Below are 27,636 nucleotides of genomic sequence, written 5' to 3'. Positions count from 1 at the left end.
CTGTCAATACTCCTAAGGGTTCTGCCATTTACTGTATACCTCCCACCTGCATTAGACCTTCCAAAATGCATTACCTCACATTTGTCCGGATTAAACTCCATCTGCCATTTCTCTGCCCAAGTCTCCAACCGATCTATACCCTGCTGTATCCTCTGACAATCCTCATCATTATCCGCAACTCCACCAACCTTTGTGTCGTGCGCAAACTTACTAATCAGACCAGCTACATTTTCCTCCAAATCATTTATATATACTATAAACAGCAAAGGTCCCAGCACTGATCCCTGCGGAACACCACTAGTCACAGCCCTCCATTCAGAAAAACACCCATCCACTGTTACCCTCTGTCTTCTGTGACTGAGCCAGTTCTGTATCCATCTTGCCAGCTCACCTCTGATCCCGTGTGACTTCACCTTTTGCACCAGTCTGCCATGCGGGACCTTGTCAAAGGCTTTACTAAAGTCCATATAGACAACATCCACTGCCCTTCCCTCATCAATCATCTTCGTCACTTCCTCAAAAAACTCAATCAAATTAGTAAGACACGACCTCCCCTTCACAAAACCATGCTGTCTCTCGCTAATAAGTTTGTTTGTTTCCAAATGGGAGTAAATCCTGTCCCGAAGAATCCTCTCTAATAATTTCCCTACCACTGACGTAAGGCTCACCGGCCTATAATTTCCTGGATTATCCTTACCACCCTTCTTAAACAAAGGAACAACATTGGCTATTCTCCAGTCCTCTGGGACCTCACCTGTAGCCAATGAGGATGCTAAGATTTCTGTCAAGGCCCCAGCAATTTCTTCCCTTGCCTCCCTCAGTATTCTAGGGTAGATCCCATCAGGCCCTGGGGACTTATCTACCTTAATGCTTTGCAAGACACCTAACACCTCCTCCTTTTTGATAATGAGATGACTGAGACTATCTGCACTCCCTTCCCGAGGCTCATCATCCACCAAGTCCTTCTCCTTGGTGAATACTGATGCAAAGTACTCATTTAGCACCTCACCTATTTCCTCTGGCTCCACGCATAGATTCCCATCTCTGTCCTTGAGTGGGCCAACCCTTTCCCTGGTTACCCTCTTGCTCTTTATATATGTATAAAAAGCCTTGGGATTTTCCTTAATCCTGTTTGCCAATGACTTTTCATGACCCCTTTTAGCCCTCCTAACTCCTTGCTTAAGTTCCTTCCTACTGTCTTTATATTCCTTAAGTGCTTCATCTGTTCCTAGCCTTCCAGCCCTTACAAATGCTTCATTTTTCTTTTTGACTAGGGCTCACAATATCCCGTGTTATCCAAGCTTCCCGAAACTTGCCAAACTTGTCTGGCAAGAATGCTATTAACTGAACCATGGCTAAATATTTAGCCTAAATTTCTGACAGCTAATTACAACCTAAACATAAACTTGTCAGAATTCAGTGAGGCTGTTTCCTGGGAAGACCCAGTAAATAAATGTCTTCCTGTCCCCTTACCGAAAGACAGCAGATTCGCCCTTCAGGATTCCACAGATGCTGCAAGCGCAGATCTTGATGCAATAAAAAGACAGCTTAAAAACAGCAACTCACAGTAGCCAATTTTTTAAAATAAAAAAGCCGGGTGGTGTGGTTTCTATAGATTATCAGGCTGCATATATTAATAACCCCCCTATTCATAGCTAGAATAGAGCTGATTGGGTAATTAGTCTTGTCAATCACACTTGGAGACGGCATTGCTATAGGTAACTGGGATTGATTTTATGCAAATAATTTGTATTGTGTAACTGTCCTCCACTCACTGCATTTTGCTGGATAAGTCACCCTGCTCCTATTGGGAGAAGTTGCTACAGTTTCGATCATGAGTTAAGTTTGCGACAGACTCTGTAAATCGACTTTATTTGCTGAGTAAATAGACTGTTTTCTGTGAGACCTGCCTTAAGCTCCACCCTGATCCCAACTCATTTGCTAAGGCAGTGGTGTCAATAGGCCACTGTAGATCATTATCATTAACAGTTATTACCTCACAGCCATTCCACTTCCTTCAGAGAGGTCATTGTTGTGCACCAGCAGCAGGAATGACCTCTGCTATGGCAACCACCATCGTCAAAAAAACTCGAAATAAATGTAAAAACTACCGCCACCAACTCCTGTCTGCATTATACAGCACCAATGGATACTCTTCAATGATCATTAGGGTGTAAATAAATCAAAAGGATTCCTTCAATGTGATTAATGCCTGCTGATCACTCCTGGGTGATCCATCACAATGAATTCCAAGTCATTGCATATAATGCTCACTGTATTGTACTGGAAACCCATTTGCATGTTATATCGAATCATACAGCACAGAAGGAGGCCATTCAGCCCATCATGCCTGTGCCGGCCTTTAGAAAGAGCTATTCAATTAGTCCCACTCCCCCAGTCCTTTCCCACAGCCCTGCAATTTTTTTCTTTTTTAAGTGTTTATCCGATTCCCTTTTGAAACTTGCTATTGAATCTGCTTCCACTGCCCTTTCAGGCAGAGCATTCCAGATCACAACAACTCGCGGTGCGAAAGCATTTCTCCTTATCTTCCCTCTCATTCTTTTTCCCAATTATCTTAAATCTGTGCTCTCTGGTTACCCATACTCCTGCCAGTAGAAACCGTTTCTTCCAATCTAGGCTACTAAAACCCTTCATAATTTTGAACACCTCTATTAAATCTCGCCATAACATTTTCTGCTCTAAAGTTTCTCTAGCTTCTCTACATATATGAATTCCCCCATCCCTGCATTATATGCAGTCAAAAAAGTGTACATTGCTTGTGTAAAAATAATTGTATGACATCAACTTGATCATAGAACCTTACAGCACTGAAAAGGCCATTCAGCCCATTGGACCTATACCAGCACTTTGAAAGAGCTGTCCAATTTTGTCCCACACCCTAGCTTTATCCCCCATACCCTGGAAATCAGTCTGTTCAAATATACATCCAATTTTCCCTTTGAACGTTCCTGTGGTATCTGCCTCCATCACCCTTTTAGGCAGTATGTTCATAACAACCAAACCTTGATGGGTGAGAGCCTTATCCATTCTTGTCCCAAAATGTTTTAAGTGTCCTGTGTTTCATTCTTTTTTAATAGGATAAAAGATTATCAAAACAAGAAATCCTGGACAATTGGAATATGTTCGTTGGCAGCCAGGCCACCAACTATGGAGAAGATCTGACTCGACACCACAGTGAGTTGTGATACCAACAGAGGAAACTACAGATGGCAACGTGACAATTCTCCTCCCACTTATAAACACTTAACGTATTTCTGTTGAAGACACAGGAGCGGACTAACAGACTGCAGGTTCTTGCCATGTGTAAAGTGACTGAAGCTGTTGGTCCAATCTCACTCTCCTAATATAGTCCATTCTTTACCTCATCAACTCTTGGGGCCACCTTTACCCAGACGTTTATTTGCATCAATGACAAGGCAGTGCTAATCCATCTGTGTTGTACAAAGACTTCATTTCAATACAGTTGTACAGTTTAAAATGTTGGGAGGTGCTGGGCACATTCAGTTCTTTCCTTTCACACAGGATATACGATGTCAGATTATTTCCACCTCATTATATAATCTGTTGTTCTAAATAATGAAAAAACAGCAAAATCTCCTGCCAAAACAGCCAAGAGTTATCTGGCTGCGTTCTGAATTGTACTCCATTCGGTGCCGTTTTGCAAGCATTAGTTACAAAAGATAATGTACTTGTTTGATTTCAATGTTTTTAGTCTTCGTTCTATCCCAAACCTGCAACCTCCACCACCTAGAAGGACAAGGGCAGCAGGTACACGGGAATATCACCACCTGCAAGTTTCCCTCTAAGTCACACACCATCCTGACTTGGAACAATATCACTGTACCTTCATTGTCGTTGGGTCAAAATCCTGCAAATCCCTCCCTAACAGCACTGTGGGTGTACCTACACCACATGGACTGCAGCGGTTCAAGAAGGCAGCTCACCACTACCTTGTCAAGAGTAATTAGGGATAGGCAATAAATGCTGGCCTGGCCAGCGATGCCTAAATCCTGAAAATGAATTATTAAGTCCTGCAATCTGTCTTTTCAAATGACACTACATTTCATTGCATTTCACTTTTTGGTTCTGTACAGTGGAAGTGTCTGGAATAATTGGACCCCTTCACTCATTGACCTCATTTACATGAAGTCTTTGTGTGCATTTCCTGGTGAACTAGACTTTATCGATTTGGTTTGTTCGGAATGATGCAATGGTTCACTTGCTGTTGGGTATCCTGAATAGGTGACTAGGGGACAAGCTCCGATAAGGAGGGTCGGTGAAAAATCAGTGAAGAGAAAATGACTGCCTGTGGTTTACATGGCACCAGCAAATCAGATAAATTAGTTGCTGAAATGACAGCCAAGTTTGTTGGAGTAATTGTTGGTCATTAGGATTTTCTGTACATTTTAGAATTGGTCATTCCTTTTAGATTGGTCAACAAATGTTGCTAGGCTGTTGAAGCCATAACAGCAACAACAACTTGCATTTATATAGCACCTTTTAACATAGTGAAACATTCCTCAGAGGTGTAACCATATAAAATTTGACACCAAGCTATGTGAGGTATTGTGACAAGTGATCTAAAGGTTGGTCGAAAAAGTAGGTTTTAAGGAGCAGTGAAGAGGTTTAAGGAGCTTAGGGCCGCTGCAGTTGAAGGCATGGCAGCTAATTGTCGAGTGATTAAAAATGGGGATGTGCAAGAGGCCAAAATTGGAGGCGAGCAGAGATCTTTGAGTGTTGTGGGGGCTGGAGGAGCTTACAGAGGTAGGCAGGAATGAGGCCACGAAGGGATTTGAACAGTAGGATGAGAATTTTTAATTTGAGGCGTTAACCTCCGACATGCTTACCGAGCATTCACGTGGACATTTTGGATTTAAAAACTGCTGGGACATGTTTGTTAGATGTGGACTGACGTACTATATAAAGAGGATACATTCAGGTACATGCAACAACAATGACTTTGATTTATATAGCACCTTTAATGCAGTAAAACATCCAAGGTGTTCCAGAGGAGCGTTAACAAACAAGAATCGTTACTGAGCCACACAAGGAGATATTAGAACAGGTGACCAAAGGCTTGGTTAAAGAGGAGCGTCTTAAAGGAGGAGAAAGAGGTGGAGAGGCTTAGGGAGGGAATTCCAAAGCTCAGGAACTCACTGCTGAAAGTATGGTTGCTGACGGTGAAGGGAGGAAAATTGGAGATGCACAAGAAGCCCGAATTGGAGAAGTGCAGAACGTACGACACACGAACATACGAATTAGGAACAGGAGTGGGCCACTCGGCCCTTCGAGCCCGCTCCGCCATTCAATAAGCTCATGGTTGAACTGATTACTCCACATTTCCACCTACCCCCGATAACCTTCCACCCCCTTGCTTATCTCAGAGGGTTGGAGGGCTGGAGGGGGGTTAGAGAGATAGGGAGGGGAAAGGCCATGGGGGGATTTGAAAACAAGGATAAGCACTTCAAAATTAAAGCATTGTTGGAGTGTGAGCCAATGCAAGTCAGTGAGCACAAAGGCATGGATGAAGGTTTCAGCAGCAAGTGAGCTGAGGGAGGAGTGGAGACAGGCGATGTACGGAGGTGAAAGTGGTGGCTGGAAGCTCATTTCAGGGTCAGGTAGGATGTTAAGGCTTTGAACGGTCTGATTCGGCCTCAGACCATTGCCAGGGAGAGGAACGGAGTCGGTGTCCAGGGAATGGATTTGTGGCTGGGACCAAAGACAATGGCTTCAATCTTCCCAGTATTTAGTTGGAGGTCATTTCTGCTCATCCAGTACTGTTTGTCAGCCAAAAAATCTGACAAATCAGAGACAGTGGAGGGGTCGGGAGAGGTGGCAGTGAGATAAAGCTGGGTGTGATAAGTGAACATGTGGAACCTGATATGTTTTTGTATGATGCCACTGAGGGGCAGCATGTCGATGGCAAATAGGAGGAGTGCCAAGGATTAATATTTTGGGGGCACCAGAGGTAATTGTGTGGGAGTGGGAAGAGATTACAGGTGATTCTCTGGCTACAACTGGATAGCTAGGGGACGCGGTACGATGTGTGTAGAAGGGATTATTCCAGGTACATGTGGCGTGATGTAGTTATTTGATAAACCAATTGATTAGCTCACTTGCATCTTTTGATCTGTTATGTCTGATTGTGTCCACTATTTGTACAAATAATATCACTTTATGGGACTATTCAGAGCTGGTAGCCAAATAATATGCCAGCAATTCTATTTCAAGATTTTTTTGTGTGTCGATATGTTCTTTTAATGAATTTAATTTTGTGCAAGTTAGAGTTTACCCAGCACAGTTCAATGATGCGGTCTGACCTGCCGTTGCCATGGTGCATTGCTAAGATTCCCTGTGGCGCTGTGCAATGTGTGATCATGCGTAGGAACCACTTAGTGAAAAATAAAAGTACACATGGCTCACTTCTTGCTCTTCTTCCCCTCACCCAATCAGAGGTTGGAGGATCACCTGTATCTGCGATCCAAATTCTCTGGGACAGGTGTTGCTAATGATTCTAGTCAACAACAACAACTTAATGTTATTCTTATTCTTATGTTAGCTTGCGTTTATATAGCGCCTTTAAGGTAGTAAAACATCCCAAGGCGCTTCACAGGAGGGTAATCAAAATTAAAATTTGACACCAAGTCGCAGAAGGGGATATTGGGGCAGGTGACTAAAAGCTTGGTCAAAAATGTAGGTTTTAAGGAGCCTCTGAAAGGAAAGATAGAGAGGTGGAGAGGTTTAGGGAGGGAATTCCAGAGGTTGGGGCCTCGACAGGTGAAGGTACAGCCACCAGCGGTGGAGCGATTAAAACCATAAAGTGCAAGAGGTTAGAATCGGGGGAGTGCCGAGGTCTCGGAGGGTTGTAGGACTTGAGGAGGTTACAGAGACAGGGAGGGGTGAGGCAACTGAAGGATTTAAAGACCACAATGTGATTTTTTAAAATCTAGATGTTGCCGGACTGGGAGCCAATGTACGTCAGCGAGCACAGGGATGATGGGTGAATGGGACTTGATGCAAGTTAAGATATAGGCAGCAGAGCTAAACAGTGCTCAATATGAAGCAGAGCAAGTGAAGGAACCTAAAGGATGTCTTCTTGAATGGTCTTAAAGCTGCCAGGCTGGATTTGGTTCTTCTAAAAACCCCCCTAAACACACATCACTAGGAAGACAAGGGGGCCAATTAGAATTTCCCCAATTGGCATTCGGGCATGGGATGCTTTTTAAATAGTTTTTGAGGGACAGAATGCAACATCACTTCGGAGGAAAGTGGATCAGTATTTGAAAAGGTAGAATATAAAAGTACGGGGAGGGGGAAAGAGCAGGGAAATGAGATTCGGGAGGATAGCTTCAGTTGAAGAACTAGCACAGGTAAGATGGGCCAAATGGCCACCTTTTGTGCTACAATATCTATAATTTTATTCATCACCCAAATGAACATTTACAAATGTCGATAGATTCTTGTGTCCTGAATTGCTACCCTAATGTTTCAAAGATATTGTACAAATTTTTACAGACTAGAACAATGCAAAAGGCTTTTCACCCACAGCAATTTTCACAGCAGAACTGTAACCATTCAAGTAACCCATTAAAATAAAATAGTTTGATACAATGTTTATGAAATTTCATTGTGTTTGAATAAAACTACACCCCACTTTGGCTACAATGATTGATTTAATAGTTGAGTTTTCCTTGTAAATGTATGTAGTAAGATTGATGATTGGCGTTACTAAATCTCTTGAGAGATGAAGGAATAGGAAGACTGTATATTTGGCTGTGGTTATCATGCTGCCAGTTTTACAAAGGACCGTTGTTGATGGTGTAACTCCATTATTAAGTGAGTTGAGATGCTCCCAATTGTAAATATTTTTAAGAAGTCCTTTCTTGGCCAGAAAACATTGACTTCGACATTCAGTGCTGACTACCCATGGGATGTTGCAACCCCTCCTGCTGGTTGTTTCATTTGAAATAGTATATTTTTATGATTCTTTGCGGACACCAGATACCTGGTCTATTGCAGCAGAAATCAGAAAATTGCCTGTGATGTTCTGATGCATGCTTGCTGACCTTTTTAAAAACAAATTTCATTAAAACCATATTAATTGTTAGAAATTGAAGTATTTTATTGTATGTAAGCGAAATACAAGTGAATTATATGTTAAAACTTAATATTTTTTAACTTTTGAAATAAGCATACAAGGTAGCATGTAAAATGTTTTATTGCTCATTTGAAAAAGCAATGTACAATTCATAAGTTAAAATGGAACCATTTCCAACTTTGTGCATTAGTAAAGTTAAGACAAGTAAATGTAATCGAGGAAATGTTGAAGCAATTACAATTCCGTTTTTGTTTTGCAAGCTTAGATTTTAGCAGTAAACGTCCCAAGAGACTCTCAATATGAAGGAAAGAATTGCCCCTGCTTTTAAACGCATGAGGAAGGTGGGAGAAGGAGTACAGGCACCAGGAAGTTGTGCTAAAGCTACGCAAAGCACGATTTTGGCCCAGCTGGAGTATTGTGTCCAATTCTGGGCGTCACACTTCAGGAAGGATGAGAAAGCTTCGGAGTGAGTACAGAAGAGATTTCGTAGAATGCTTCTAGGGATGAAGGATTCGAGTTGTTGCTAAATTGGAGAAGCTGAGGTTGTTCTAAGAGCAGAGAAAACTGAGGGGATTTGATAGAGGTGCTTACAATCATGAAAGATTTAGCTAGAGTACATATAGAGAAACTGTTGCCAATGACTGAAGGGTCAACAACCAGAGGTTACAGCTTTAAAGTGATTGGCAAAAAACAGAAGTATGAGGAAAATCTTTTTTATGCACCGAGTGTTTTGGAATGCACTGCCTGATAGAGTGGTGGATACAGATTCAATAGAGACCTTCAAAAGGGAATTGGATAAATATTTGAAGAAGAAAATTGTAGGGATATGGGGAAAGACAGAGTGGGACCAACTCGATTGTATTTCAAATGAGCCAATGTAGACTTGATGGGTTGAATGAGCACCTTATGTGCTGTACTATTCTATGACTCTAATTGTGCCCAATGTGTGCCACAACCTTAATCAATACAAAACTGAGGAGGAGGAAGAGGAAGGCTAGTTGCATGATCGGGCATGCTCAGTAAGGGACAGCTAGTCAGGAAACTGTGGACCAGAAGAACTTAATTTCTTCCCACCACCACAACCACCCCCCCCAACCCCCCCTCCAGGCTTGTCCAGGAGCTGCCAGAAATTGTAAGATTAATTTCCAGGACACTGCTGTGAGCAACTCGGGAGAAAAATCATAGGAACGTTAAAAATGTTTTTCTTTTATTTTTCTACAGATGTTTTCCTAATTAGTCACAAAGTATTGGGATGGGCAAAACCAATTAATGAGGTGATTAAGAGTCTGTTCACCTGCCAATCATATGGGAAAGTGGTGCGCCGTGTGGTCAGGCGACCAATAGCGGAAGCTTGGAGGCGGGGCAGTTGGAGGTGGGCAGTCATGTGATAAAACCTCCAGGAAGACATCTAACCCGAGCTGGTAACCCAGGACGACAGGCGGAAAATCAAGCTTCAGACCCCCACAACATCCTGACCAGCATTTGTTGTGAGCGCTACTTTCCATCTGGCTAAGGAATCCGCCCTTGTATCTCACCTTCCTCCTTTGCTCTCTGAACACTTAAGTTTAATGACTCCAAGCCTTCCCTGTCTCCGAGACTTTCCTGTATGACCAATTGGACCAAATGCCCAGTTTCTATGCTGTGAATACTGGGTCATTATCCTGCAGGCTAAATCGTTAAAAACAAATTAACATAAAAATTCTGTTTCCAGGGTAAGTAGTAGTTTCAATGCCAGGCAATGGCGCACAGAGATTGTATTCCATAGTATTTACAATAGAGAAACAGGCCTTTCACCCAAATAGGTCCATGCCAGTGTTGATGCTTCACACAAGCAGCGTGTGGAGCATAAACATATCAGATTCTTCCTGAAATCTGATCTAAACAAGCGTCAGTATAAAGCAGCTTCAGAAAGGGGCTCTCATCTCTCTCTGTTGAAATGTTCCTGTTAACCTGCCTCCTTTCAACTGATGGACCAACCAAAGATTTCCAACATTTTCCAATTTTATTTCAACTTTTGTTTTTTTTAAAAAAAATCTCAAAACTGGCTTACACCCGGAGGTGAGAGACCATTCAGCCAACAGTGGAATATCAGCGAAATAAACCTGTGTTTCTATCGGGTTTTATTGAGGCGACATCATAAGAACAACCAAGTGAGGTTTTCTTAATAAAATGCCCCAGTGACTGGCAGTTAAAGCTTCCAACCACCGGAAGCAACAAAAACTTGCATTTATATAGCATCTTTAGCATCGTAGAATGGCCCAAGGTGCTTCTCAGGAGCGTTATCGAAAAAAATTTGACAGCGAATCACATAAAGAGATGGCCAAAAGATTGGGTTGAGGGGTTAAGTTTGAAGGTGTGTCTTAAAGGAGAAAAGTGAACCAATGGGATTGAGAGAAGTAGTTTTGGGAAAGGAGCAGAAAATGTGAAAAAGATACAACTTGCACAGACATGTTAGACACGGATCCTTATTCCAAAATTCCAAATGGAAGTGGTGAAGTGTGTTGGATGAACTGAACCATGTTTTTTCCCCTCTCTACACAGCCTCATCTGGTGCGGTATCTAATGGCTAAAGAAGGACCCTTGTGGGAAGGGGAAGCAGAATTAATGCCTGATCACATGGCTTGGCACAAGTGAGGTGACCTCCTGACCTGTGAAAGCCGTGTGCAGGTGCAAAATTTACCTTTTTAAGAGAAGCTGATCACTTTTTTTTTTAAATCACCCATTTAATTGGCAGCTCTGGGCTGCATCAGAATCTTTTCAAGTTGTTTCCGGAAATGTTCGGGCAGCTCCATAGGCTTCTCGCTGGCTGCATCCACAAAGACGTGGGTTGACCGTCCTGTTGTGCAGGCCATGGTCTCGAAACCTGCCAACAAGGGGCTGCCTGGGTAGCAGCCGGCGGAGAGGAGGTCGTAATCCAAGGACAGCGCGCTTCGGCCTGGATGCGGCTTGAACAGAGCCACGCGGTAGTGCACGCTGGAACGGCCGATCCTTTCCACCCCCAACGCTGCCAATGGGTTCTGAGGGAACATCATGGGTGCATGGAAGGAGCACTTGGAGCTCACAATAAATCCCACCATCGATGAGGTCTGCCGGTTTGCATTTAACCCACAGTACCTAGAAAGCAAAGGGAAACAGCATTATTGCACACACAATCTCTGTGGCATCTTTCATACATAAAACATCAGTCATCCCAAATCAGCTTGACTCAATTGATACCGCTCACCCCTCAGAGTCTTGCACATCCTAGATTTTCATCGCACCCTCATTGGCGGCTGTGTCTTCAACTGCCTCGGGTTTAAGTGCTGGAAATGCCTCCCTGAACCTCTCCACCTCACTATCCTCCTTTAAGATGCCCCTGAAAACTTTGACCAAGCGTTTGGTCACCTGTCCTAATATCTCCTTACGTGGTTTGGTGTCAGGTTTAGTCTGATAATGCTCTTGTGAAGTACTTTGGGAAGTTCTGCCACTTTAAAGGCGCTATATAAATGCAAGTTGTTGCTGTTGTGGGTTCCAGTATTAATCCAAGGTTCTGCCTCAGTGCAGGACTGAGAGAGTGCAGCATTGATGGAGGTGCTGCCCCATGGGTGAGACGTTAAACCAAAGCCCCGTCAGCCTATTTAAGGGGCCATAAAAGATCCCACGATGCTATTCGATGAAGAATAGGAAGTTTTGATATTCTCGCCAGCAATTGCCCCTACAAACAAAACCAAAACAGCTTAACATCTCAATACACCTCCAGTGTTCCCACAAATCTACCTGGAAAGAACCCTGCAGGCTTTGTTCTGTGTTAAATACTGCATGTGCACACAGAAGAATTTAAAGGATAAAATTGGCTTTGCACAGCAATGAAATTTTAAAGGAAACATTGTTCAGCTCATTGCTGTTTGTGGGATCTTGGGAACATAGGAACAGCAGTAGGCCATTCTTCTCCTCAAGCCATTCAATTAGATCATGGTTGATCTGTATCTTAACTCTATTTACCCAACATGATTCCATGTCATTTCAAAAATCTATCAATCTCTGTTTTGAAATTTCAGTTGACCTCCAGCCTCAGCAGCTTTTTGGGGGAGAGAGAGTTCCAGATTTCCACTAGCCTTTGTGCAAAGAAATGCTTCTTGACTTCACTCCTGAATGGTCTAGCTCTGATTGTAGTGTTACGCCCCCTTGTTCTGGATCTCTCCCACCAGAGGAAATAGTTTCTCTCTATCTACCCTTCCAAATCCTTCAATAATCTTAAATACCTTAATGAGATCATCTCTTAATCTTCTGCATTCAAGGGAATACTAGTCTAATCTATGCAACCTGACCTCATAATTTAATATTTTTTCCCTGTTTTGCTGCTACAATTTGGCCACTGCATTTTCCAGCATACGAATCACTCTGCTTCTAAATAATTCATTGTACGGAAACAACTCTGATATATTTTTGAGAAACATGAGAAGGTCCGATGAGGTTTTTTTTCAGGGTTGTGTTCATACCACGGGCTAAGTTTATTACATACATAAGCTGTCACAAACTCTAAAGCACTTATCACACTTTCACATTCATTATCTTAGTACTGTCACTCTACATCGGCGATGAAAGACAATTGGAGAAGGCAGCTAACATCCAACCGTAAATGGCTTGTTCTCCTAACCCTCCGCCCTGTTGATGCTGACATCCTGGGGTACAGTTCCACAGACCCCTTATCAACCATACTTAATGTGTGTACATCAGCGTTCCAGCATCAGCACTTTATTCCTCTGCAGGAGAGAGATATCACAGCCAAATCCTTGCCATGTCCTCATTTAACACCTACTTTCCAGAAGGGGGGGTTCACTGGATAATAACTAGAAGCAGGCAGATCTTTCTCTTCTTTACCCAGTTGTACATCTGGGTAACTTTGTAATCTATTTGGCTCAACATATTTCTCCGCACGCCTTGGGATGTTTTTCTATCTTGAAGATGTTAAATCCAAGCTGATATCTGCGTGGCTTAGTTTCACCCAGAGCAGTGTAATTCCCAACTGATACACGAGGGGAGTTGTTAACGTCTGATGAAAAGAATAGAATAATTAACTGGCGAAGGGTGTTAAATGTGAAGGAGATTCTCGCTTATGAACTAAATTTGTCTCAGGCTGCTCATCTCCAGAAAAATTCTTTATTTTTCAAACCACCCACTGCGGGTCCCTCCACAGACTTGAGTATACAATCTAGGCTGACACTCCAGTGCAGTTCTGAGAGAGTGCTGCACTGTCGGAGATGCCGTAATTCAGATGAGACGTTAAACCAAGGCTCCGTCTGCTTTCTCACGTGGACAGAAAAGATCCCATGGCACTATTCGAAGAAGAGCAGAGGAGCTCTCCCCAATATTTGTCATTCAACTGACATCACTATAACTGGTCATTATCACATTGTGGGAGCTTGCTGTGCACAAATTGGCTGCCACATTTCTCCACGTCGGTGACTACACTTTGAAAGCATTTAATTGGCTGTAAGGTGCTGTGGGATGTCCTGAGGTTGTAAAAGGCTTTCTTTCTATAACCTAAACTCCAATAAATGACCTGTGAACAGAACTTCCGGTGAAAAGATGCTTGTGCTTAAAGTGAGGCATGTCAGGTGGTGGGTGTAACAAAAGCTATGATAATGTAATCTCTAGAGATAGCTATAGGGAGCATCATCTGAACTCTCGACTGAAGACGGCATTGTGAATATGGTGGGCAGGCTGGAGGGTAAGGGAAGAGAAAATGGTACAAAGTTAAACAAAAGAAAATTGAAGAAAAATATAAGGAAGACTTGCATTTATATAGCACCTTTCACAACCTCAGGATGTCATAAAACACTTACCAGCCAATGAAGTGCTTCTGAAGTGTAGTCTCTGTTGTAATGTAGGAAACATATCCCATAAGCATAAGATTTAGGTGCAGGTTAAGTAATAAACATTGGTCAGGTCACTGGGGAAAACTTCCCTGTTTGTCTTTTAAAGAGTGCCATGGGATCTTTAGCATCCACTAGACGGAGCCTCAGTTGAACTTCTCATCCAAAACACAGCACCTCCAACAGTGCAGCACTCCCTCAGCACTGCACTGAGTGTTTCTGGAGTAGGACTTGACCCCATGACCTTCTGACTCAGCAGCAAGAGTGAGCCACGTGGCTAAGACTTAGTGGGGAAGCACATGGTTCATTTCTGCTCTTGAAAGTTTCAATATTTAGGTGCAAGAAATGGTGCCAGTGATGAGTTAAGACCTGAACTGGGAGCACAAAGTGTTGCAATGAATCCAAGTGTAGCCATCAGTTCTGTGCCTCATCACGGTTTCTGTAATGGGTACAATAAGCACCCATTCATGATTAAAAAGTTACAGTCATAAAATAGAACGACACATCGCTGCAACAAGCAAGCAGCAACACTGGAGTTTCTTGCTCCTTGAGGGCAGCCTAATAAACAGTCATGCAATAAAACAGAAGAATTATAGGACAGAGTCCTTGTATGAATCCGCATCGCAGTATAACTGAGTGACATAACATGGTACAGAGGGAGACGGGAGGGGTTATGGGTGTTGGCTCTGTAACAGGAGACAATGGTACAAATACCTTCAGTGACGTGCAAGTGAGACTTGGTCTTAGACTCTGTTTTTAGTGAAACCTGTTGTCCAATTGTAACTCAAGTTGAACACAGAGTCAGTAAACAGAACTGCCCGTCAAGCTAGCTAGCAATAACTGATCATCGGACGGCCAAATGTTACTGCATGCTAGAATTATGTCTTGGCCTTTCCAGTGACATGCACTCATATTATGGAATATGACTGCAGCTGCTGCAAAGAGAGGCAGTTTTACTGCAAGAATTTATTATGGAATTAAATCACCGGCAACCTAGTTCCTTCCTGGTTTTGAAGTAACGAGAGCAACTGTAATTTTGTCCTTATCAGATGACATATACTCACTAATGCATTGCGTGTTCAAAGGCAGAAGGTTAGCACAGTACAGTGATCTCTATCTGCCTCAATAAAGAGCATTGCACTATTATCTGCACTGGCTTCAGTCCTTGACTGGAATGAGCACGCTCCCAGCCCTTACATCAGCTGGAATTATATTCAGAAAGAACACACAAGATTCCCTGTGCCCCGCCATTATGGCCGTGCCTTCAGCTGCCTAAGTCTTAAGCTCTAGAACTCACTCCCTAAACCTCTCCGCATCTCTCTCCTCCTTCTTAAAACCTACCCTTCGACCAAGCTTTTGATCCCCTGTCCTAAAAGGTCATCGACCTGAAAGGTTCCTGTTTCTCTCTCCACAGACGCTGCTGAGCATTTCTAGTATTTTCTGCTTTTATTTCAGATGTGCAGCCTACGAAGTTATTTGATTTTCTTTTATCTCCTGAGAAGTGGCCTGTGATGTGTTACTACATTAAAGGTGTACATTGTTTTTGTTGTTGAGTTTGTCATAGAGCACTGGCTTCCTGCACTGGCATCTTTTGTAGAGCACATGGCTGTATCAGTGCATTCTGCACCAGAGTTACAAAGCTCACAGGCAAAGCAGGAACAGATCACAGAAATGCTTCCAGTGCTGCAATGGAGGTCCCTGGGGACCAAATACTCAGATAAAAGTCATAATGAGGAGGAACGCTCCAGTGACTAAAGGGTTGATAATCAGATGATGCAAATTTAAGGTGACTGGCAAAAGAACTAAAGGCAACATGAGGAAACTTTTTTTCACACAACAAAGTTGTTCTGTTCTGGAATGTACTGCCTGAAAGGGTGGTGGAAGCAGATTGAGTAGTCACTTTCAAAAGAGAATTATATAAATACTTGAAGGGGAAAAATTTGCAGGGCTATGGGAAAAGAGCTCCTATTTCTTATTTTCTTAAACATGGCAGTAAAAACATGTAAACACTAGCACTGCTGAATTGAATAAAATTAATTTGCAGTTTATGATAACTTGCAGTCGGTCTTTCTTTACGCATAGAAATAGAAGTCCCCAAAACCAAATGCAGTGGTTAAAGCCAAAGACCTTGTGGGTCTCCTGACATAAAGGCTGGAGGCAATGGTTACCTCCGATCATAGACCTTTAGTCACAGCCTTTCTGGTGAACTTGAGCCCCCTCAATCACTACTCCATTATACACAGGTAGCTGACTCTGTTTTGGCACACTGTCTATTGTGTTGGGTCTCACACCTCCTATACTCTCACCATTTCCTGCTTCATTGAAATATACCTGCTAATGGCTGCTGTCTGAAATTTACTCAACAAAAGCTACATCAGGTTTGTAATCAATGCTGCCCATCGCCTAACTTGCACCAAGTCCCATTCACCCATCACCCCTGTACCCACTGACCTATATTGGCTCCCAGTTCATCAACATCTCAACTTTAAAATTCAAATTTTTGCATTTAAATTCCACCGTGGCCTCACCCGTCCCTACCTGTAACCTCCTCCAGCCTTACAAGTCTCCAGGATCTCTGCACCACCAACTCTTTCACAATCTTAAAGACCTCTGTCAGATCATCCCTTTGCCTTCTAATTTCTATTGAAAAGAGCTCCAACCTGTTAAACTTTCCTAATAGGTCTAACCTCTCAGTTTTGGTATCACTCTTGTAAATCTTCCTTGCACTTTCTCCAGTGCCTGTATTTCCTTTTTGCATTATGGAGACCAAAAGGTGGACAGTACTCCAAGTGTGGTCCAACCAAGGTTCAATAGAACTTCATTGCAGTGTCAAGCAGAGTTTTAAATAAGTGCTCAAGGATATCTGTAACACACAGAGCACCTTTTTAAAACTATGTTGAGTTCATTTGAATGTTTCCAGTGCAAATGCTCCTCCCGTGCACTTTAAACATTTAAACGGTCTGGGGAAAAGCTCTGCAGAAAGCTACATCCTGGGCAAGAGTGCTTAGCTTTAAAATTACAATCATAGAATGATACAGCACGAAGGAGGTCATTGGGCCAAGCTCTTTGGTAGAGCTATCCAATTAGCCCTGCACCCTTGCCTTTTCCCCACAGCCCTGTAATTTTTTAAAATTTCAAGTATTTGTCCAATTCTCTTTTGAAAGTTACAATTAAAGACAAGGCAGAAGAATTTGCATCCATCTTCAGCCAGAAGTGCCGAGTGGATGATCCAACTCAGCCTCCTCCTGAAGTCCCCAGCATCAAATATGCCAGACGTCAGCCAATCTGATTCACTCCACTGAATACTGCAAAGATTACGGGCCCTGACAATATTCCAGCAACAGTACAGGAGACTAGTGCTCCAGAATTAACTACGGCCCTAGCCAAGCTGTTCCAGTACAACTACAACACTGGCATCTACCCAGCAATGTGGAAAATTGCCCAAGTATGTCCTGTACACAAAAAGCAGGACAAATCCAACCCAGCCAATTATCGCCCTTTCAGTTTACTCTCAATCATCAGTAAAGTGATGGAAGGGGTCGTCGACAGTGCTATCAAGCGGCACTTATACAGCAATAATCTGCTCACTGATGCTTAGTTTGGATTAAGGCAGGGCCACTCAGCTCCTGACCTCATTACAGCCTTGGTCCAAACATGGACAAAAGAGCTGAACTCCAGAGGTGAGGTGAGAGTGACTGCCCTTGATATCAAGGCAGCATTTGACCGAGTATGGCATCAAGGAGCCCTAGCAAAACTGGAGTCAATGGGAATCGGGGGAAAACTCTCCGCTGGTTGGAGTCATACCTAGCACAAAGGAAGATGGTTGTAGTTGTTGGAGGTCAATCATCTCAGTCCCAGGACATCTTGATTGGCACCCCATCCACCATCTTCAACATTCACTCCCTTCACCACTGACGCACAGTGGCAGCAGTGTATACATCTACAAGATGCACTGCAGCAACTCACCAAGGCACCTTCGACAGCACCTTCCAAACCCGCGACCTCTACCACCCAGAAGGACAAGGGCAGCAAATACATGGGAACACCACCACCTGTAAGTTCCCGTCCAAGTCACACACCATCCTGACTTGGAACTATCTCGCCGTTCCTTCACTGTCGCTGGATCAAAATCCTGGAACTCCCTGACAGCACTGTGGGTGTACCTACACCACATGGACTGCAGCGGTTCAAGAAGGCAGCTCACCACCACCTTCTCAAGGGCAATTAGGGATGGGCAGCAATTGCTGGCCGAGCCAGTGATGCCCACATCCCATGAATGTATAAAAAAAATCTGCTTCCACCACCATTTCTAACTGCTCATTCCAGATCACAGCAAATTGCTGTGTAAAAAAAATTCCTCATGTTGTCTCTGGTTCTTTTGCAAATCAACTTACAGCAACAACAATCCTGCCCGATCCCCGATTCAGGCTAATAAAGGTGATTGACACAAGAACACAAGAAATAGGAGCAGGAGTAGACTTATGACCCATCGAGCCTGCTCCACCATTCAATATGATCATGGCTGATCTTGGGCTTCAATTCCACTTTCCTGCCCATTCCCCAAATCCCTTGATTCCCTGTGAAACCAAAAATCTGTCTATCCCAGCCTTAAATGTATTCAATGATGGAGCATCCACAATCCTCTGGGCTAGAGAATTCCAAAGATTCACAACCCTTTGAGCGAAGTAATTTCTCCTCATCTCAGTCCTGAATGATTGGCCCCTTATCCTGAGACAGTGCCCCCGTGTTCTAGATTCATTAAGAGCTTGTTAATGGGGTTGTGGAGATTTTCACAGGGGGCACACGGGCTCCATGTGCTGTCTGGGGCAGACCAGGTGAAGGGAGGTGGATACAGAGTGGCGAGCCAGTCATGCCCGCTCAGGGAATTGCCTCGGACCCATAAAGGGTGAATGGCACAGAGGGGGACTCAGTCATTGGGACAGTGCAAGTGGTGAGGAAAGTGGGCAGTAAGCGCTCGGGCATCGTGAGTGCAGAAGAGCAGGTAGCAAGTAGCAAGGCTGCCAAGGACAACGGGGGGGGGTGGGGGGTGATGGGAGGGAATCTATTTCCCCTCAGGGGCAGGTTCAGGACCTGGAAAAGCTCCCGACTTCTGTTTCCCATCCCCGACGTGACAATCTAATCCAAGGGGTTAGCCGAGGCTCAGCGTTCTCATCTCTAACTCAGAATGTTGTGGGTTCAAGCCCCACTCCAGGGACTGGAGCACAAAATCTCGACTGAGACTCTAGTGCGATACTGAGGGAGTGCTGCACTGTTGGAGGTGCCGTCTTTCAGATGAGATGTTAAATCCAGGCCCTGTCTGTCCTCCCAAGTGGATTGAAGATATCACATGGCTCTATTTGAAGAGAAGCAGGGTGAAGAAGAGAGTCTGTCCTGGGCCAATATTTATCCCTCAATCAACATTACAAAAAACAGATTATCTGGTCATTTGTCACATTGCTGTTTGTGGGAGCTTGCTGTGCACAAATTGGCTGCCATGTTTCCCACATTACACTCACTTTGGGACATCCTGAGATCACAAAAGGTACTATATAAGTACAAGTCCTTTCTTAGGAGGAATGAGAGGGACAACTTCAGCTGTACGAAGCTCTCAGACACTCGGAATGTAAAAGGTTAAGAGCTACTGCCTGCTCAGACTCTCATTTACCAGATAAGTCTGGCAGCCTCAGCAAAAGACCTACTTAATGACATAAACTGAACATATAATACATTAACCTATTATGCTAGTCTGTTTCCTCCGGCCTATTAAAAATGACCAGGTTATCGTCAGGACAAGCTACGAATGAGTTCTTCTGAGTGAAATACTACCTTGTGCTCAATGTAATTACTTTAATGCTATTTTTTAATATCAAATCAGCAAATTACATCGAATCCCCATGGTGACACTTGTGTCTCAGGAAAAATTATCCCATCGTGTTCTGGTCCCCTGGGAAAATCAAGTCACACAATTGGCTGCAGTGCTCCAGCAATTAGCTCTCTTGCCACTGAAACAGCATCAAACGCCACAGCGTTCAGATATGCCTGTGGAATATGATGCCACAATGCCCTCGGATTTAACATGCACCTTGTTTACAAAGTACTTCAAATATGTGGCGTGCCATTTTAGAAATTGTAATAAAGAGGGTGTGTGGAGAGGTCTACACAGCAATATTAACAGCATCAAGGATAAAGTACAATATGGTTGTAATTAAAGCCCCAGTACTCCTTTAGTGATGCCCCATGTCCCCTCAATAATGCAGAGTCAATATCATAATCAGTACAGCGTAGAAGGTGGCCATTCGTCCCATCATCCCTGTACTGCCTCTTTGAAGAAGCTATCTAAATAGTTCCAAATAGCTCTTTCCTCATAGTCCTGTAAATGTTTCCTTTTCAAGGAAAGCAATGCAAAGTTCACTTTATGGGTGACTCCACAATTGCGCATTCACAGTGGGGCGAGACCTACACCGTTAGGAAGCCCTGGTGAGATTCTCTAACACAGCCTTCCAGGAGAGTGCCTCTTCCCACTGGGAGTGCAGGATTTCCCATTCAGCCCCTCAAACTGAGGAGGAAAGTACAGGAGTGGACAATTCAGTCCCTCGAGCCTGCTCCAGAAACCAATTAGATTGTGGCTGATCTGTACCTCATCTCCATTTACCTGTCTTGGCTTCACATCCGTCGATATCCTTACCTAATAAAAACCTATCAACCTCAGTCTTGAAAGCTTCAGTTGCCCCCAGCATCAACAACCTTTTGGACTTCTACTGTGTGAAAAAAATGCTTCCTGATTTCTCTCCTGAATGCTTAGCTCTAATTTTAAGATTACGTCTCCTAGTTCCTGATGCCCCCACCAGAGTAAATAGGTGCTCTGTATTTTTTTAAAATTCATTTGTGGGATGTGGGCATCACAGAAAAGGCCAGCATTTGTTGTCCATCTCTGATTGTCCTTGCAAAGGTGACAGTGAGCCACGTCAGTGGCTTGCTAGACCATTTCAGAGGGCAGTTAAGAGTCAACCACATTGCTGTGCGTCTGGAGTCACACGTAGGCCAGAGCAGATAAGGATGACATATTTCCTTCCCTAAAGGACATTAGTGAACCAGATGGATTTTTACAATGATCCAGTAGTTACACGGTCACCATTACTGATGGCTTTTTAGTCCAGATTTATTTAATTATCTGAATTCAGTTCACAAACTGCCATGGTGGGATATGAACTCACGTCTCTATATTATTAGTCCAGTGGCATAACTGCTCTGCCACCATGATTCTACGCTGCTAATTCCTTTTAACATTTTAAACACCTTGATCATATCACCCCCATAATCTTATATACCCGAGCAAATGCAAACCAAGCTTATGCAATGGGCGTATCCCATTACAACTTCCTGGGATCTGTGCACCATTCCAATTTTGCCATCTTGCATTTTCCTGATTTTAATTGCCCCACCAATGACAGCTTTGCCTTCAGCTGCCTGGACCCAAACTCTGGAATTCCCTCCCTAAAACTCTCCGTCTCTCTACCTCTTGCCTCTCCTTTAAGACTCTCCTTAAAACCTATCTCTTTGGCCAAGCTTTTGGTCACCTGTCCTACTATCTCCTTATGTAACTCTGTGTCAAATTTCATTTGATAATGCTCCTGTGAAGTGCCTTGGGATGTTCTACTACGTTAAAGTTGCTATATAAATGCAAGTTTTTATTGTTGAACTTTGCAGGTAAAAATTTGTGCACCAGATTAAATAAACCCCAATATTTTAAGGTCTGCAGTCACAGATTAACCATAAATAAATAGACAGTATACATTAAACAAAATCTAGACAGAAACTATTTCATTAAACTCTAGTCTACACAAAAATGTAGCTTTAAAAGAGAACTCATAATTGTTGCCCTTGATTTAAAAATAAATTGGTGGCAATTCTGTTTAATATACATCAGCTTGAAATGACATGTATTTAATAAATGCAATTACAGCTGTAACTAAGCTGAATGCCTTGTGTTAACATTTTCCTAATTTGATATGCCTTACAAGGCATTGACAAAGTGGAAATGTGCCTTCAATCCATTGCTTCACTAAGTGCCAAATTGTAAGGCGAATGGCTACCATTTCTAATTTCAATTGATCGTAAAACAGAATTCTTTAGTCATTAGGGTTATCTTCACATTCATTTGTGCTTTTTTAATTTGGGACTGCAGATGAATAAATTGAAAGTAAATTGCCTTTGGTGTTGTGCACAGTCAGTTAATGAAACTGTTTTCTTATATACATAATGAGAATTTCAGGCGTCTAGGCCCCTAAGCTTTGGAATTCTCTCCCTATAAACCTCTTTTCCTCCCCAACTTTCCTGCTTTAAGATGCTCCTTAAACTTGCTCTTTGGACAAGCTTATAGTCACCCCTCTAAAATGCTTTGGAGAGAACATGCAAATCCTGGAAAAACTGAGATGTTAGCCTCGAAGGAACTGGTTATAGGGACACAAATGGTAGCCTTTAGAAGTGGTCACATCAAGGGTGGCACATTCACCCTAGAGACAGATGGTTGTGGGTTCAAGTCCCACTTACAGGAGTACTGAGGGCAAAGCAGAGGGCAGCAGAAAGAAGGGTCGACCTAGGTGTAGTTGGATGATGGATGTCACAGAGTGGTTGCAACCGAGCTACAGAGGATGTGTGAGGATGGCACAAGATAGACAAGCGTGACATACCAATGACAGCAGATCTCCTGGTAGCAGTGGATGCTGCACTGTCGAAGGTGCCCTCTTTCAGATGAGATGGCTGGGTGGATGTAAAAGATTCCAGGGCACTACTCCAAGATGAATCCTGACCAAACACTTATCCATCAACCAACATCACTGAAACAGATCATTTATCTCAATGCTGTTAGGTGGAAGGTTGTGAACTGCGCACAGACTGGCTGTCGTGTTTACCTACAAAACGACTGCACTTCAAAAGTACCTCATTGGCTGTAAAGGGTTTTTAGACGTCCTGAGGTTGTGAAAGGTGTTATATAAATACAAGTTCTTTCTTTAATTTGAATTGGTAATCCATAGAGTGTAGCACCATCTTGTGGGAGATTGCAGAATAAACTACAATGGGACTGTCAGTGTCCAGAACAGCAAATCCCACTTAATACATCATGAATTTTGATAAGCACATTAGACAATCATGTAGCCAGGAGGAGTAAGCTTTAATTTGATGACTACACAATGAGGGTAATATATTTTAATTTTACCACTATAAACCTATTGAGTGCTTAATTAACTTTACCCGTCTTTAGGGGAATAAAGGCAATTTTGATAGGGTCAAAAGGACCTGTTTCAATATCAAACAGTTTTACAGAGCAAATCCTTTTATCCAGCTTGGAGCCACTGATTAACACACAAAATTAACATGTTAGTAAAATTCATTTCCATGTCACTGGGGAAATTAAAATGCACATGTACAAAAACATGATTACCTCAGGTATTGTCTGATTTCACCAAAATAATTTAATGATTTCTGTTTCTAATAACTATAACATTTAAAATTTGTGATGCGATTGAATTTAATTGTCCCAGGATACACAGCAGCAAAGTAGATTTTCACACAATGTGCACTGGCAAACAACTTGGACTTAGCCAGGGCCTTTAGAAAGAGGTAAGAAAGAACTTGCATTTATCTAGCGCCCATCAGGGACTTGAGCTCATATTCTGGGCTGACGTTCCAGTGCAGCACTGAAGGAGTGCTGCACAGACCTTTGGATGAGACGTTGAACAACAACAACACCTTGGTGCCTTTAATGCAATAATGCATTGCAAGGTGCTTCACAGAGGCATTATAAAATAACATTTAACACCAAGCCACATCAAGAGATATTCTGGCAAGTGGCCAAAAGCTTGGTCATGGTTTTAAGGAGTGTCTTAAAGGAGGAAAGAGAGGTAGAGAGGTTTCAGGAGGGAATTTCAGAGTTTAGGCGCCCGGTAGCTGAAGGTGCAGCTGCCAGTGGTAAAATTGGTGATGCCCAAGAATCCAGAATCAGAGGAGCGCAGATATCTTGGAGGTTTGTAGTACTGGAGGAGATTACTGAGATAGGGAGGGGCGAGGCCATGGAAGGATCTGAAAACAAAGACAAAATAACAAACCCCAGGCCCCCAGTTACCCTCTTAGGTGAATGGAAAGAGGTCTTGGAAGGTTGTACGGTTGGAAGGTCGGAAGACATTAATATGAGTTCATAAATCTTCAAAAGACAGAAAAGTAATTTTCAAAATTATTCATACAATATTCTAGTCACATCAATAACCCTCAATAACAGATATTAACTATATTAAAAATCTTGAATCTGCACACCCTTCCTTTGAAATTTTGCCATTTTACCTTCCTATCTCGGCATTTATAATGGAAAATGCCCATGTAAACGTCATCCTGTAATTTCACCCTCCTGCCAGTGGAGGTGCTGCAGCACCATCACCAGCAGGAGGCTATAACTACAGCATGAGAAGTTTACCGAAGCAGTTTCCATCACTAATGTGGACATGGGAATTTGCAACAGAAATATAAACTTAAAGACAGAATGTGTGACTTTAAAAGGGGCAATGAGGAATTGGTCTGATTACCCCCTGTCCACTAACCCCAGTTCACATGAAGACATTTGGACCCAGAAATTCGGGTGCCCTCATTTATAGGTGCGTACAGTGGGAATGCAGAGTACATTCCCTTCACCCGAATGCTAAGGCCCGAAGCTCCCCACATATTGGGCCTCAACTGAATGGAGCCGGCAGGAAATCAGAGCCCATGTCACAGGGGGTCTGGGCCGGATTTGGGGAGGTGGAGTAGTATGGCAGTGATTGGTTCCTTTAATGCGGGGTAGGTGCATTCTTGCTCCTCCTGGCTCCACATTCAGGTAAGTTACTTATCTTCTTGGTTGAGTTTAGCAGGCGATCCCTAGGCCTGATGTTCAAGTACAGCTGTTGTCGGCTGCCTCAGGGAAACCAATCTTGGAGAGGGGCCTCGAATGCCATTTGCAAACAAAGGGCATAGTACCTGTTTCAGGAGTGGGCTAAGGACACTTACTTTTTATCCTTATTCAATATAGTGCACAACGAATTTCTGGCCGGAAGAAGCATACTTTGTAAATTAGCTAGTGCCTGAAAAACAAGCCCAGCGGGTACTAATTTCTCAGCCTTGATCTTGACTGTGTTTAATGTCAAGGTATATCGACTGGTAGGCCAGAAATTATTGTTGTGGTATAAGTGAAGAAAGACTTCACACATTCCTATGAGCTTTCATTGGTTTAATCCACTCATTTAAAGTAGCTACTCGTTCCATTAGAATAAAGAAAGAAGCAACATTGCATGAATGTGCTCAGTGCTTGTCTGCTATTATTTCTAGGATTCTTTTTGTTTCAAAACCGCCAATCATAAATAAAAGATCGTCACTAATAATGCCAATAAGGAATTCAGGAGAAATTCTTTACAACAATAAGTTGTATTTATATAGCGCCTTTGATGTAGCAAAACCTCCCAAGGTGCTTCACAGGAGGGTTATAAAGCAAAGCTTGACACCGAGCCATATAAGGAAATATTAGGGCAGGGAACAAAGGCCTGGTAAAAGAGGTAGGTTTTATGGAGTGTCTTAAAGGAGGAGGGAGAGGTAGAGAGGCGGAGAGGTTTAGGGAAGGAGTTCCAGAGCTTATGGCCTAGGCAACTGAAGGCATGGCCACCAATGGTGGAGCAATTAAAATCAGGGATGCTCAAGGGGCCAGCATTAGATTAATGCCAATATCTCAGAAAGCTGTGGGGCCTGGAGGAAATGACTGAGATAGGGAGGGGTGAAGCCATGGAAGGATTTGAAAACAAGATGAGAACTTTAAAATGGAGACCTTACTTAACTGGGGGCCAATGTAGGTCAGTGAGCATAGGGGTGATGTGTGAATGGACTTGGCACAAGTGAAGACACAGGCAGCAGAGATTTGGATAACCTCAAGCCTACGGAGGGTAGAACGGGGAGGCCAGCCAAGAAGACATTGGAATAGTCAAATCTGTAGGTAAAAAAGGCATGGATGAAGGTTTTAACAGCAGATGAGCTGAGGCAGGGATGGAGGCTGGCGATGTTACAGAGGTGGAACTAGGTGAGCTTAGTGATGATGCAGATATGTGGTTTGAAGCTCATCTCGGGGTCAAGTATGACTCCAAGGTTGCGAACAGTCTGGTTCAGCCTCAGACAGTTGCCAGGGAGAGGGATGGAATTGGTGACTAAGGAATGGAGTTTGTAGCGGGCACCGAAAACAATGGCTTTGGTCTACCCAATAAGTAGTTAGAAGAAATTCCTGCTTATCCAGAACTGGATGTCAAACACTCACTCTGATAATTTAGAGATAGTGGAGGGGTCAAGAGAGGTGGTGATGGTGAGGTGGGGCTGGGTATCGTCAGCATACATGTAAACTGACACTGTTTTCAGATGATGTTACCAAGGGGCAGCATGTAGATGAGAAATAGGAGGTGATAAATCCTTGGGTTTACCAGAGGTAATGGTGCTGGAGCAGAAAGAGAAACCACTGCAGGTGATTATCTGACTACACTTAGACAAATGAGAATGGAACCAGGCGAGAGCAGTCCCACCTATATGGGCGACGGTGGAGAGGCATTGAAGGAGGATGGTGTTTCTTGCCAGACAGCCAGTTGGTGAAGGATAGAACTGGAGCCAATCTTTACACACTCTTATATTTATTTACAGAGTTACACATTACAAGCATATACCTCCTAACCCAACAAACAGAGTTTCAGCCTGTGTTTATTTAGAGAGATTCAAGTGAACCCCAGTTAATGCCCACCGCCTGCATACAATTAAACACAGTTAATATACAATTAACAAATGGTGTGATTAACTGTGTCAAAGGTTGCAGACAATGAGAAGGATGAGGAGGGATAGTTTAGCTTTGTCACAGTTACAAAGGATGTCATTTGTGACTTTGATAAGCCATTTTGGTACTGTGGCAAGAGTGGAAACCTGATTGGAGGGATTCAAACATGGAATTCGCAGAAAGATGGGCATGGATTTGGGAGGCAACAACACGTTCAAGGACTTTGGAGAGGAAAAGGAGGTTGAAAATGGGGCAGTAGTTTGTAAGGACGGTGGGGGTCAAGGGTTGGTTTTTTGAGGAGGGGGTGATGACGGCAGATTTGAGGGAGAGGGAGCTAACAGTTAATCAGCTAGCATGGGGACCAGGAAGGGAAGCTGGATGATCAGCAGTTTAGAGGGAATAAGATGGAGGGAACAGGAGGTGGGTCCCATGGACAAGATGAGTTCAGAGAGGGCATGAACAGAGAAAGGAGAGAAAATAGAGAATGATGTGAGTTCAGGGATAGGGAGGGAGGAACCTCACAGAAGGTTTGGCCCTGTGGGCTAGAGGAGATGAAGGAAACAGCAGAGGCAGCTGATTGGATGGTCTCTACCTTAGTGACGATGTCCTCGAGTTCTTTGGACTTTTTGCTGAAGGTGGAGGAGACAGGAGAGAGGGGTTTAAGAAGATGGTTTTCAGTACAGAAAAGAAGCCAGGGGTTATCTTTGTACTCCAGAATGATGGAATAGTGAGCTGTTTTGGCAGACGAGAACAGGACCCAACAGTATTTCATGTGGTCCAGCCAAATTTGGCGGTGGATGGCTAAACCAGTTGTGCGTCATATCCTTTCAAATCTCTGT

At 43.3% G+C, this 27,636-nt stretch overlaps 2 protein-coding genes across 6 annotated transcripts in view; one reads left to right on the top strand and one right to left on the bottom strand.

The window, feature by feature from the left end:
* The window catches only part of rcn1 (reticulocalbin 1, EF-hand calcium binding domain), a 50,151-nt gene extending 44,724 nt beyond the window's left edge, over positions 1-5,427 (top strand). The window contains exon 7 of the mRNA XM_068046597.1: positions 3,099-5,427. Coding sequence (XP_067902698.1) covers positions 3,099-3,206 — 108 coding nt within the window. The 3' untranslated portion in view covers positions 3,207-5,427. The remainder of the gene's footprint in view (positions 1-3,098) is intronic.
* Positions 5,428-8,214: 2,787 nt separating this feature from the next.
* Positions 8,215-27,636, bottom strand: part of LOC137377350 (uncharacterized) — a 161,041-nt gene continuing 141,619 nt past the window's right edge. For all 5 annotated transcript variants that reach the window (XM_068046932.1, XM_068046930.1, XM_068046931.1 and 2 more), the window contains exon 5: positions 8,215-11,233. In XM_068046932.1, the coding sequence (XP_067903033.1) occupies positions 10,843-11,233 (391 nt within the window). In that variant the 3' untranslated portion in view covers positions 8,215-10,842. The remainder of the gene's footprint in view (positions 11,234-27,636) is intronic.

The sequence above is a fragment of the Heterodontus francisci genome, chromosome 14, assembly GCF_036365525.1.
Source record: "Heterodontus francisci isolate sHetFra1 chromosome 14, sHetFra1.hap1, whole genome shotgun sequence".
NCBI lineage: Eukaryota > Metazoa > Chordata > Chondrichthyes > Heterodontiformes > Heterodontidae > Heterodontus > Heterodontus francisci.
This window is presented reverse-complemented; position numbering and strand designations above follow the sequence as displayed.